This window comes from Benincasa hispida, chromosome 1 (assembly GCF_027475165.1).
Source record: "Benincasa hispida cultivar pf3 chromosome 1, pf3_genome.v1.1, whole genome shotgun sequence".
Lineage (NCBI taxonomy): Eukaryota > Viridiplantae > Streptophyta > Magnoliopsida > Cucurbitales > Cucurbitaceae > Benincasa > Benincasa hispida.
The window spans coordinates 2,228,247-2,242,546 of NC_143478.1; the positions used below are offsets into that span (position 1 = coordinate 2,228,247).

Here is a 14,300-nt window from a genome sequence, read left to right on the forward strand (position 1 = left end):
GTGTAGGGGTAACTTTTTACTTTCATACGATATTTTTTCCTTTTTGTTTTATATAATTTCAACGGGTTTCTGATTTAATATTTCTTCAATTTTAGATTTTTGAATTATTAGATTGGATTATAATTTCTATATTTACGGTAGTTTTGAAATTTTGATTTTTAATATGGTTTAATTATTTTGATCCTTAGGAAGGATATATCCATCAATGATTTAAAATAAATATCGTATATTTAAATATGAGACATTTTTTGGGATTGAAATTCTATTTTTTAAATTTTTATTTACAAATTAGACATTCGTCCGGTCGACTCTAGAAAAAAATTTGTTTGGACCAGAAATGGGCCCAAATTAATTGCATCACTTTGGTTATACAGGCCCAAAAGACTAACTAGAAATCCAGGCCCATAAGAAAATAACAGCTGTCGTCGGTCAAAGAGTCAAACCTTCTGGTGCTATATATAAACCTTGCCGCCACTGTCGATGGTTGAAAAAACTCCGGCGACACCTTCCTCTGTTATATCGTATCGGGAAAGCTAGCTAAGCCACGGCGATGAAGTGACTAAGCGACGAACTAATACTCTACGCATGAAGACGAAGTAAAGTCCCCAAGCTCTTTTGAAGTGTCTTCTTCATTGCTAGCATTCCAAATACCAAACTGAGTTTCGAGCCAGTGTCGATTCTCAGAGTGAGAATTTAAAACCCATTTCCCGCCATGGCTGCAGCTGTTTATCGGCAAAACTTTTGCGCTTGATCCCTGTTCGCGGAATTTCCCACTCTATAATTTGATAAAAATTTTCGGATTGCAGCGAAAGTAGGAAAGATGAGTACAGTAGACAAGATGTTGATTAAAGGTATTCGGAGTTTTGACCCCGAAAATAGAAACGTCATCACCTTCTTCAAGCCCTTGACTCTGATCGTTGGCCCTAACGGTGCTGGGAAAACTGTAATTTCTCCTCCTCGAACTCCATTTGATATTTAAGTAACAGTATTCGTGGTCCTTGATTTACATTTGATTTTTTTCCCCAGACCATAATCGAATGCTTGAAACTCTCTTGTACCGGCGAGTTGCCTCCCAATGCCAGGTCCGGCCACAGCTTCATTCACGACCCTAAGGTCCGTCTGTTTTCGCTCTCTCAGTTTTTTTATGTAATATTTGTTTTGGACCAGAGGCGAAAGGGTTATCCATATGCAGGCTTTCCATTATTCTCAGCTCACGTAGCTTCTTCATTAAATAGAGAATTTGGATTTAAAAGCTTACTTGTCTGGTTATCTGGGTATTCTTGGACCTCTGTGTAGGTTGCAGGAGAGACAGAGACAAAGGGACAAATCAAGCTTCGGTTTAAGACAGCGGCAGGTAAGGACGTGGTTTGCATAAGGTCGTTCCAACTTACTCAGAAGGCATCCAAAATGGAGTATAAAGCAATTGAAAGCGTGCTTCAGACGATAAATCCACATACTGGAGAGGTGTTGCATATTATTATTATTATTTACATTTTTACATTAGTATTTTTCACGTATCATTCACACGGATTAAGAAGGTTTCTCAAGGCGAAGAAAAAAGGATGGTAGGTTGAAATAAAGTGAGTGTTGAGTGGAACTACAAAGCTTCGTCTTGCTCAACAGAAGCTTGTGCATTTAGATTTTCCTTTGATATGCAAGATTTAGAGAAAGTAGAACTGGGATCGAGGAATTTGGTGGGGTAATAACTTCATTGACTATTCAGTTGGTGTCAGCGGTATGTCTAGAGAATGGAAATGAGAAGCTAGTGGACAGCCCAAGAGATTACAAATTCTTCATGTTGAATGCAGGGGTGTTGGAAGCGTGAAAACTTAATTCGTATGATAGATTAGAGAGTATTTTCAATTCAGAAGGAAGGGAGATGGAGGTTCAGAGGAAGTTCAAACAATTAAATGTAATTTTATGTTGAAACTCAAAAGAAGTTGAGGAATACGGGTCTAAAGAGGAAAGCGGCAAACAAAGAGAGTGGGAGAAAGACAATTTGGAGTAAGGTGGCTGAACTTGACGTTTCGAGTTAAGTGAGGGAGAAAATAACGTGGGTGACCAAATTGAAGGAAGGAAGTGTCAGACTTCAACAAAATTAGTTGGGGGTGGGGGGTGGGGGCAGCAAACATTAGTTATTTGTATCAGTTTCTTCCATAATTGTTGATATGATTTAGAATCCCTGAGGTATACAGTCTTTGAAACTTTTACATTGAACTTGATAAGATGTCAAGATGGATTTATTAAAAAGAATATACAAAGAAAGTGTGGTGCTGTTCACCTCTTGGTTTCTTCATTGATGTTGAGAGGGCGTCCTTGCTTTTGTTAGAATTCTTGTACAATTTTTTGGCGTCAACTTTTCATTTTAACGTGGTCACTACTTTAGATAAAGGCAACAATCAATCATTTGTGACTATCAGGAACCCAATTTCATGGTGATTGTCATTTTCCTTTTTTCTTACAAAGAGCACTGCGATGTTTCCTGACAGAGCTTTCATGTTTTCTTGTTATAGAATTTTGGCATCCTTTTCCTGATGTATTGATGAGTAATATTCTCAGATTATGTATGTCGTTAATAATTTATTTTGCTTTTAAATGAGTTAGGTAACTTAAAATAATGCAGTGACTGTTGTTTATGCTGTTGATCATGTATACTTGTTGACGGGGTAGTGGCATGGGGATGTGGTGATTTGAGCTTTATGCTTTTCGTTAAAATTTGACATCCTTAATTTCAGTTATCATCGTTTTTGTTGTTGTAAAATTGCAGAAAGTTTGTCTCAGCTATAGATGTGCAGACATGGATAGGGAGATTCCTGCCTTAATGGGCGTGTCAAAGGCTGTTCTGGAAAATGTGATATTTGTTCACCAAGATGAAGCTAACTGGCCATTGCAAGATCCTTCAACACTAAAGAAGAAATTTGATGATATCTTCTCTGCTACAAGGTAATGTTTCCATGTTACAATGAAGTTGAGGTTGTTTGATGACTTATCTTGACATAATAAATAATATGGCTAAATCGTGTCTTTAAATAGTAAACATACAACATTGAGTTCTCAAATGGGTATTGTCATTGGCCAGAATAAGTAACAACTTTTATTCAAGTTAAGTCTATATTATCAATATCTTCTCTCTCTCCCTCTCCCTTCAGTAAAGATTAAAAATATTTATGAAAAATTATCACCAGATGGTCACTTATCTATTTCGTTTGATGCAATGCTACTTTTGCTCTTGCTGTTCTTAGAGAATCCGTTGACTCTCACTTTAGCCTCATAAGTCAGAACTAAGATTGTCTATATCATTACCTTTAGGAAATTTGTTTTGCCAATGTATCGGAAAGCCTTCCCCCCCCCTTTTCATATTCCCATTCTCTGGTGTTTGATTCCTTCTTATTCTTCCATGATTGATGATGTAAGTTCATATTTTAATTTTTGAGCATACTACTGACCAGATATACAAAGGCATTGGAGGTCATCAAGAAGCTTCACAAGGATCAGGCTCATGAAATAAAGACTTACAAACTGAAGTTGGAGAATCTTCAAACTTTAAAAGACGCAGCATATAAGGTTCTTCATGTTTTCCATTCATATGTGATAACTGATTTCAAATTCTATATCTCTTTGGCTAGCATTTTCCTTTTTGGAGGAGTTAGGTTCGACTGTCTGGGATCTTACACATCCCAAAGTATGGTGGAGCAATAATTCTTAGTTTTAAATTTTAATCTGTTTTGGTGAGTAAATTTTAAAAGATATTGAAGGTCTATGATCCCCTTTGGTGAAGAGAGTTCAACGTGGCCACTTTTTAAACCTTAGCAAATATGGTGGAACAAGAATTCTTAGTTTCTCCCTCCTACATCCAACGGTATTGCCAACCACGTTGTATTAGCTTGTGTAATTTTTCCTTCGTAAAGATTGTTACATCGAGGAACAAATGTGGTTGGCCTAAAAGAGTGACTGATATTAACTATACTATTCAATTTCAGTTTTAAATTCTTTCTTGGTCCTCCATTCAGTTCACTCTTAGATGCATTATTTAGTTACTATTCTCTCTGAAGGGTGGCACACAACCATTAACTGCATTTTCGTCCCGTTCTTTTGTGGTCCTGTGATCTTTCCTTCAAGTTTTTATTTGATACTTTAATTGTGAAAGAGAGAAAGATTTCAGATGTATTCTGTACTTTGGCGATGGAGTTGTCTTGCTGACATAATCTCTCACTATTACAGCTAAGGGAAAGCATTTCTCAAGATCAGGAAAAAACAGAATCTGTAAAAAGTCAAATGGAGGAACTGGAGAAGAACATCCAAGATGTTGATGCCAAAATTCACCATGCTGAAACACTCCTGAAAGATGTTCGAAAACTACAAGATCAAATATCTACCAAGACCGCTGAAAGAAGCACTTTATTTAAGGAGCAACAGAAGCAGTATGCTGCTCTCGCTGAGGAGAATGAAGGTCAGTTCTAGCTGGAGCAGAATAAATAGGTTCAAGTTTCTTGATAAGTAATAGGAACTTGGTAAAGAACTGGGAGGGCTAGCATCCTTCGATTAGTTTATATGGAGTAAGCAATTACTTAATACAACAATATATTCAATCATTAACATTTTTTAAGAGTGGTTGAAGTTGTTTCATTGTTTGGGTTTGGTATTTAAAGCATTATAGTGGTTTTCTTTGCTTTTCCTTATTTAAATGCAAACCCTTTTTGTAATTCTTTCAATTACGTAAAGTTCATCATCGTGTTGCTTTCATTTTATTTTCCTATTTAATTAAAAAAATAAAAAAAAATAAAAGAATAAAAGAAGGGTAAAAGAGAAACTAATTTCATTGAGGATTTTGGGGGTACTATCTTCTTAAACTTTTGTTGTCTGTATTTTACTAATTTAAATTTTCTTTCCTTTGCGTGGTGATGTCATCGTAATGTTTGTAAAAAGAGAGAAAAAGAGAAAGAGGAGACACAAGGTTTACATAGAAAACCCTAAAACGGGGAGGAAAAACCACAATAGAGAGTCTCTGTTTTATTAATTTTTTATCATGTGAGAGATACAAGAGAATTCTTATTTATAGGTTCCAACAAGCCTAAATACAAAAAAGAAAGAAAAAATAGGGTAAAGTAAATAACTATAATACCCCTGGGACTATAAACAATCAACTAAGTCCCTTATTTCCAACACTCCCCCTTAAGTTGGGGCATAGATATCAATCAGACTCAACTTGCTAACGCAAGAGTCAAAATTGTCTGAGTAATCTTTTAGTGAGAACATCTGCAACTTGTTGATTTGATGGAACATACAAAATACAGTTATTGCCATTGTCTAGTTTCTCTTTTATAAAGTGTCTGTCAATCTCCACATGTTTCGTTCAATCATGTTGTACTGGATTATTGGCGATGCTTATAGTAGCTTTATTATCGCAATAGATTTTCATAGGTAAGACACCATTTTGATGAAGATCAGGCAGTACTTTCTTCAACCAGATTTCTTCACAAATTCCCAAATACAAAGCTCTATATTCAGCCTTTGCACTATTTTTAGCAACTGCACTTTGCTTTTCTCCAAGTAATTAGGTTACCCCATACAAAGGTACAGTACCCTAAGGTAGACTTTTTGTCAGTCATCGATCCTACCCAGTCAGAGTCGGTATAGGTCTCAATGCATTTCCTGTCAGTTTTTCTGAATATTAGACCTTTACTGGGAGTGCTTTTCAAATATCTCAGAATTCAATTCACAGCTTCCATATGTTCTTCATGAGGTGTCTGCATAAATTGACCGACAACACTGGAAGCATAGGAAATGTCTGGTCTGGTATGTGATAAGTAAATTAACTTTCTCACTAGATGCTGATATCTTTCTTTATCAACTGGAACTTTGTTAACAGAATTTGCCAGTTTAGCATTGAATTTTATAGGAGTGTCAGTAGGTCTACATCCAGTCATACTTGTTTCCTTTAACAAGTTAAGAGTGTACTTCTGTTATGAGACAAAGACTCCTTCTCTTGATCTGACCACTTCCATTCGAAGGAAATACTTTAGATTCCCGAGGTCTTTGATTTCAAACTCGTCTGCCATCTTCTTTTTCAGTTTGGTGATCTCATTAATATCATCTTCTGACAAGATAATATCATCCATGTACACAATTAGGACAACAATTTTTCCAGACACCGACCTTTTTGTGAACATTGTATGGTCAGAGTGTCTTTGAGTGAACCCTTGGAATTTAACAAAGGTAGTAAATCTTTCAAACCAAGCTCTCGGGACTGTTTCAGACCATACAAGGACTTCCTGAGTTTACATACTTGATGATCAAATTGAGCTTCAAAACCTAGAGGAGAGCTCATATACACCTCTTCTTCTAAATCACCATTTAGAAAGACATTTTTCACATTAAGTTGGTGAAGAGGCCAATCTTTATTTATTGCAACAAAGAGATGAACCCTAATCGTGTTTAACTTCATTATAGGAGAGAGTTTCTGAATAGTCTACCCCATAAATCTGAGTAAACTCTTTCGTTACAAGTCTGGCCTTGTACTTGTCTAAAGTACCATCAAATTTATACTTCAGAGTGAACATCCACTTGCACCCAATTGTTTTATGTCCCTTTGAGAGAGTAACAAGGTCCCATGTCTTATTTTTTTCAAGAGCTCTCATGTCTTCCATAACAGTAGTCTTTCCAATATGGAATTTCCTTAGCCACATGTATGTTTTTTTGGTATTGTTGCTGTGTCAAGATTGGCAGTGAAAGCCCTGAACTTAGAAGACAGATTACTGTAAGATAGAAAGCTATACATAGAATACTTAGTGCAAGACCTGGTGCCCTTTCTCAAGGCAATTGGCATGTCAAGAGAAACATCATAATCCTCAGGTTTGTCTGACTTTTCATTTGCTTTCCCACCTGTAGTAGGATTCTGATCACACGTTTCAGGTTGAGGTAGAATTTCACTCTCTTGTGTTTCTGTTGTAGTCTCATCACTGTCTGCTACCCTGTTATTTTCTGGAACGAACACATCAATCCTACCATTCTCAATTACATCCACAATATCATCTTTGACACACAAATCATTATTATCAGGGACACTCAGTAGTACCTTGAGCTTGTGTCGGTTTAGATTCATGGACCGGAGCCGGCGGAACAGTAGGGGACACAATTTCCTTTCTGAGATTCTTCTCGTAGTATGTTAGCCAAGGGACCTGCTTAGTTGGTAGAACATTGTCATGGGGACTCAAGATGGGCTCAGGAAGAACAATAGGGAACGAGGATGTTGACCAGTTAGTCTCTTCACTAGTACTCTCCCCCTGAAGATGACTAATAGGGAATAAAAGTTTATCCTCAAGGAATGTGACATCCATGGAGATCAAGTATTTTCGAGAAGAAGGATGAAAGCATTTATAACCTCACTGGTGAAGAGGATATCCAAGGAAGACACATTTCTAAGCACGAGGGCTAAACTTAGTTTGGTTAGGGCCATGACTATGGACAAAGACAGAACACCCAAAAACCCAGAGAGGAACATTAGGAATGAGTCGTGTGGTCGGGTACGAGTCCTTGAGGCATTCAAGAGGGGTTTGGAGTTAGAGAACATGAGAAGACATTTGGTTAATCAGATAAGCTGTAGTAAGAACTGCATCTCCCCACAAATAAGATGGAAGAGAGGTAGATAGCATGAGAGATTGGACAACCTCGAGGAGGTGACGATTTTTTTCCTTTCAAGCACTCCATTATGTTGAGGGGTGGGTATAGGGCACACCAACTTTGGTGAACAATGCCTTTGGAGGATAGAAATTCACAAAGTGTATTATTGAGAAATTTATGACCATTGTCACTTCGAAGAATAACAATTTTAGTATTGAACTGAGTCTCTATAGTGGTGTAAAATTGTTGAAATATCGACGAGATCTCTGATTTTTCAGTGGGAAGAAAGACCCACCTAAGACAGTTATGATCATCGATAAATGTCACAAACCAATATTTTCCTAAAGAGGTGGTAATACTAGAGGGACCCCAAACATCACTATGAATAAAAGTAAAGGGTCGAGAAGGTTTGTAAGGTTGAGAGGGAAAGGTGACCCTATGTTGTTTTGCACGAATGCACACATCACAAGAAAGAGAAGAAGTATCAACTTTATGGAATAAATGAGGAAATAAAAATTTCATATATTGAAAATTTGGATGACCAAGGCAAAAATGCCACAACATACAATCTTTTTCCGAAGTTGAAAAATACAAAGATAACAAACGTCTTCTCCGAGCTCAAGTCCGGAAAGAAAACATTATCCGGCGAGAAGGCAACTTGACAATTTAGATCTCGGGTCATCTTACTAATAGATGGCAAATTGTAAGATAATTTAGGTACATGCAACACATTCTGTAAAGTTAAATCATGGAAGGGAGAAATATGACCTTTGCCTGCAATAGGAGCAAAAGATCCATATGCAATTATGATCTTTTCATTCCAGCACACGGAAGATACGATAGGAAGTGATCAAATGACCCAGTTAAGTGATCTGTAGCCCCTGAATCAAGTATTCATGGTTTATTGTCATTTATACTTAGGAAACTTAAGGGTTGTGATGTACCTGATTGAGCATTGCCCCAAGAGAAGGGACAACATAGTCACTTTGGCAATTTACCTGAGGTTGTGACTGGGAAGCACTCGCAAATTCACTTACCAATGCACGACCGGGATTGGACTTGTCTTGCGGAGGGCCTCTTCTACCATTTGGTCGTCTACCATGTAATTTCCAGCATTGTTCCGTTGTATGCCAGGTTTTTTTTTTGCAATGTTCACACACTGGAGTCTGTTTTCCATTGTGCTTCCATCATTATCAGATAATTTCACACTAAAAGCAACAAAATCAGGAGGTGACACAGTAGTGATGTTCATAGTACTGGATCTGTCTTCCTCAAGGTGGATCTCAGAACACACGTCCATAAGAGAGGGTATAGGTTTCTATCCCAATATACGACCTCGCACTGCATCAAATTTGGAGTTCAAACCAGCTAAGAAATTAGATACCCTATCTACTTCCTCAATTTTGGAATACTAGACACCTCCACATGGATAATCCCAAATAATTTTGTGACACAAGTCCATTTTCTACCAGATTAGGGACAATTTATTAAAGTACGAAGTGAAATCCATCGTCCCTTGTTTGCACTCGTGAACTTGTTTGCACAGAGTGTAAAGACGAGATGCATTTTGCCTTTTTGAATATAATTTTTGAACAACTCCTAGATATCTCGAGTGGTGGCAGTATACAACAATGGTTTCCCTATCTGAGGCTCCATACTATTAATCAGTAGTGATCATAGGAGTCCTCTCCTTTCCAAATGCACTCTCGAGGATCCCCTGGTCTAGGTTTGCGTATCTCACCAGTCAAATAACCGAACTTGTGACGCCCTTCAAGGACCATTTTAATAGATTGAGGCCAGGAGAAATAATTCTGGCCGTTTAACTTTTCTCTTGCAATTAAGCTTGGGGAATTTCCCATAGAACCAGACAAATAATTTGCAGTAGCCAAAGCAGGGAAAGAGATTACCGGATTCTTTGGATACATCGGTAAATTGGAAGGAACCTCTGAATTCAATACACTTGAATTTAAGTTTGTGGTTGTGGAAGCACCTAAGGCTACCCCAAGAGCGGCGATTTGTTGTTGAAAATTCACTAGAAGATCAACTAACTATTGTTGAACCATTGCCGGAGAAAGACCCATGGACCCATGATGTTCATAGCTGGGCGGCGGTGGATGGAGGAACCCAGGCGTCAACAAGCTGTTATAGGTGGGTAACGGCACATCACTCCAACTATGGACTTGCCTTGGTGATGTGTGGAAGATCCAGTAGCACCGACTTCAGATTCCGGCGGCTGGATGAAGTGGCCGGTGGCGACGGCGTTGGGAGTAAAGCTATTGAAAATAGGGTTATTAACCTAGGGGCGTTTATGTAATTGTGTATACCCCTAAGGTTTCCTACTGTCTATTTATACAGTGTGTGGGTGTATTCAGTGTATCGGATTAAAAATAATAAGAAAAGTTTCTATATCGTGGTTTTTCTCCCTGTACTAGGGTTTCCACGTAACTGCGTGTTATTCTCTTCTCTACGCTTTTACTTTTAACATGGTATCAGAGCTAGGTGACGAAACCCTAGCCGCTATGGAAGAGAATCAAGCACAGTCATGTTCTGCAGATGGAACTTCGAGTTTTGACATGAAGACGGCGATTCGTGCGGCTGTAAAAGAATGTTTTCAAGCAACCTTACCGGAGTTGCTTTCGGTCGTCCAACAACAATCAATGGAGAGCCGCCGTCCGTGGGAGCCGTCGCATCAAACAGGAGCTCCGATCAACGGACGAGCAGACCGTAGACAGATCGATCCGACCGTTCCAGGTGATAGCGTGTTGCCGTTCGTGCCATCGGAGTCTGCCGCGTTGTCTCAGACACCTGCGCTAGTTAGGGTCGTGCCGATTGGCCAACTCGCCTCAGTTCTAATCGATTTCCAAAGAGCCACGCCAAACGCGAACACTGCTGGAGTCGACTGACCTTCCGCGTCAAATGGGTCTGACCGGTCTTCCGCGTAAAACATGCTCGACCAACAGAAAGCGTTTCAGCTGTCGATCTACTACCCAATGGCGAGCCATCCTGCTGGCGATCATCTCGAGTTGTCCGGTCGGTTGGGTTCTTCACAGTTGCCGGCGACCTCCGTCCAGCCGGCGACTGCCTTTCAGCCGGTGATGTCGTTTCAACAGAAAGTAGGAGCCTTAGTTCTAACTGCTTGTGGTTCGACCCATTACCCAGACAATGTGAGACAACGGTTGGCTTATTTGCAACAACAGATTTCAGATTTGGATACAATGTTTAGCGCAAATCCCAATCTTGTTCAATCGGTTTATTCAGAGAACCCAATAAACTCGTTCCCTGTTTTGCCGAATGTTTCTTATTTATCTGGTTCAATGGGTAATTCTGCAGGACTTCTTGTAGGGGAAAAATTAAATGGCCAGAATTATTTCTCCTGGTCCCAATCAATCCGAATGGCCCTAGAAGGGCGTCACAAATTTGGGTACCTGACAAGGAAGATTCCAAAACCAGCACCTGACGATCCACAAGAACGAATCTGGAAAGGAGAAGACTCACTGTTACGTTCTGTTTTGGTGAATAGTGTGAAGCCTCAAATAGGGAGACCATTATTATATGTTGCAACCGCCAAGGATATTTGGGAGGCAGCGCAAGATTTGTACTAAAGAAGACAGAATGCCTCTTTACTATATACGCTCCACAAACAGATCCATGAATGCAAACAAGGATCCATGGACGTTACATCTTATTTTAACAAACTGTCAATGCTATGGCAAGAAATGGACTTGTGTCGAGAGATTGTTTGGAACTATGCACAAGATGGAGCCCAATACTTGAAAATCGAAGAGGCAGATCGTGTTTACGTGTTCTTGGCTGGATTAAATCCTAAATTCGATGGTGTCCGTAGTCGAATATTGGGCCAACGTCCGACTCCTTCACTTAGAGAAGTCTGCTTTTAAATACGGTTTGAAGAGGATCGGTCATGTGCCATGAATAATTCCATTCCTACAACTGACGCAGCCGCCTTCGTTGCAAAGTCGTCCAGTGCTGATTGCGATAAAAAACCCCCACCCGTGTGTGAACATTGTAAAAAGCTTTGGCACACAAAGGACCAGTGTTGGAAATTGCATGGGAAGCCCCCAAATAGCAGGCGACGATAGTCTCATGACAAATCTAATACTAGTTGTGTCCTGGTAAGTGACTCAGTAGATGAACAGACTCAGAAGCAATCTTCCGTTGACAATAAGCACAACTTGAGTGCGGTTGGGGTGAGTGCAATTGCACAGTCAGGTAATTTCCCTTCATTTGGCCTGATTAGTATAAATGGTAAAAAGCCATGGATTGTCGACTCAGGGGCCACAGATCATCTTACAAGTTCTTCAGAATTGTTTATGTCATATAACCCAAGTGCTGGTAATGAGCGTATTCGCATTGCAGATGGGCTCTTTGCCCCTGTTGTGGGGAAAGGCAATATCTCTCCGTTTGACGGTTTAATTCTGCGTGATGCCTTACATGTGCCTAAAATATCGTATAATCTGTTGTCTGTCATAAAATAACAAGAGATTTGAAGTGTAAGGCAATTTTCTCACTTGATTCCGTTTTGTTTCAGGATCTGAAATCGGGGATGACGATTGGCATTGCCCGACACGATAGGGGACTCTGCTTCCTTTTTGAAGAAGCTTCCTTTAGAGATGATCATCAAACTGGGTTTATGTCTTTAAATTTCTCTGCTTCTGAAAATGACTTTATGTTGTGGCATTTCTGTTTAGGACATCCGAATTTTCAATATATGAAGTATTTATTTTCGCATTTATTTCGCAATGTTAATACTTCTTCTTTAAATTGTGATGTGTGTATTTGTGCCAAGCAACATCGTGTTTCTTTCCGGTCTCAGCCTTATAAACCCCCGAGTCCTTTTTCCCTTGTTCACAGTGATGTATGGGGTCCCTCACCAATTACTACTTCCACTGGAAAACGGTAGTTTGTCACATTTATAGATGATCACACCCGCCTTACCTCAGTTTTCCTCCTTACTGACAAATCTGAAGTGTCATCTATTTTCCAACAATTTTATACAACTGTCGAAACTCAGTTTAAAACAAAGATTGGGAATTTACGAAGTGATAATGGGTGAGAATTTTTCAATACCTCCTTCAGGGATTTTCTTGTTTCTAAGGGTATTGTCCACCAGAGCTCGTGTGCATACACTCCGCAACAAAATGGAGTAGCTGAGCGTAAAAATCGTCATCTGGTTGAAGTAGCCCAGTCTCTTATGTTATCTGCCACTCTTCCGTCATACCTATAGGAAGATGCAGTTCTCACTGCTGCCCATCTCATTAATCGGATGCCTTTTCGTATTCTTAATCTTCATACTCCTTTAGAATTGTTTAAAGAGTCATTTTCAACCACTTGATTGATCTCTGATGTTCCTCTTCGGGTTTTTGGTTGTGTTGCTTTTGTTCACTCTCATGGTCCAAACTGCACAAAATTTGCTCCGCGTGCTCAGAAGTGTGTCTTTGTTAGATATCCACTTCATCAACGTGGATATTGTTAAAAGTAGAAGGGCAGAGAAGAGAATAACATACAGTTACGTGGAAACCCTAGTACAGAGAGAAAAACCACGATATAGAGACTTTTCTTATTATTTTTAATCTGATACACTAAATACATAGGGACACACTGTATAAATAGACAGTAGGAAACCCTACACAATTACATAAACGCCCCTAGGTTAATAACCTTATCTTCAACACTCCCCCTCAAGTTGGAGCATAAATATCGACAAGGTCCAACTTGCTTACACAATAATCAAAACTTTGTCTCAGTAACCCTTTTGTAAGTACATTAGCAACTTGTTGATTTGAAGGAATATAAGGGATGCATATGTTTCCACTGTCCAACCGTTCCTTAATGAAATGTCTGTCTTTCTCTAAGTGTTTAGTTTTGTCATGTTGAACTGGGTTATTTGCAATATTGATGGCAGCTTTATTGTCACAGAACAATTTCATCGGAAGCTCATTATCTTGCTGGAGATCTGATAATACTTTCTTCAACCAAATTTCTTCATAAATCCCTAGACTTATGGCCCTATACTCAGCCTCAGCACTACTTCAAGCAACAACTCCTTGTTTCTTACTTATCCAGGTGACTAGATTACCCCAGACAAACGTACAATACCCAGACGTCGATTTTCTATCAACCACAGACCTTGCCCAGTCAGCATCAGTGTAGGCTTCAACAGATGGTTTATTGGTCTTTTTGAACATTAGGCCTTTACCAGGAGTTCCTTTTAGATATCGAAGGATACGTTCAACTGCTATCATATGATCCTCACAAAGAGCTTGCATAAACTGACTCACAACACGTACTGCATAAGAAATATCAGGTCTTGTGTGAGACAAGTAGATCAACTTCCCGACTAACCGTTGATATCTTTCTTTATTAACAGGAACTCTATCATTCTTATCACTGAGCTTCACATTATACTCTATTGGTGTGTCAACAGGTTTACACCCAGTCATGCCTGTTTCTTTTAGTAAGTCCAGAGTATACTTTCGTTGAGAGACTGATATACCTTCTTTTGAGTGAGCCACTTCCATTCTCAGGAAGTATCTTAGCTTCCCGAGGTCTTTAATTTCAAACTCTCGGGCCATCTCTGGTTTGAGCCTCATGATCTCTGCATCATCATCCCCAGATAAAACAATGTTATCAACGTAGACAATAAGAACAACTATCTTCCCTGA

The 14,300-nt window shown here is 39.1% G+C and overlaps 1 protein-coding gene across 3 annotated transcripts in view; it reads left to right on the forward strand.

The window, feature by feature from the left end:
- The first annotated feature begins 475 nt into the window (after window positions 1–475).
- Window positions 476–14,300, forward strand: part of RAD50 (DNA repair-recombination protein (RAD50)) — a 43,522-nt gene continuing 29,697 nt past the window's right edge. For all 3 annotated transcript variants that reach the window (XM_039035871.2, XM_039035877.2, XM_039035886.2), the window contains exons 1-6: window positions 476–943; window positions 1,027–1,113; window positions 1,297–1,464; window positions 2,768–2,943; window positions 3,450–3,564; window positions 4,222–4,450. In XM_039035871.2, the coding sequence (XP_038891799.1) occupies window positions 821–943; window positions 1,027–1,113; window positions 1,297–1,464; window positions 2,768–2,943; window positions 3,450–3,564; window positions 4,222–4,450 (898 nt within the window). In that variant the 5' untranslated portion in view covers window positions 476–820. The remainder of the gene's footprint in view (window positions 944–1,026; window positions 1,114–1,296; window positions 1,465–2,767; window positions 2,944–3,449; window positions 3,565–4,221; window positions 4,451–14,300) is intronic.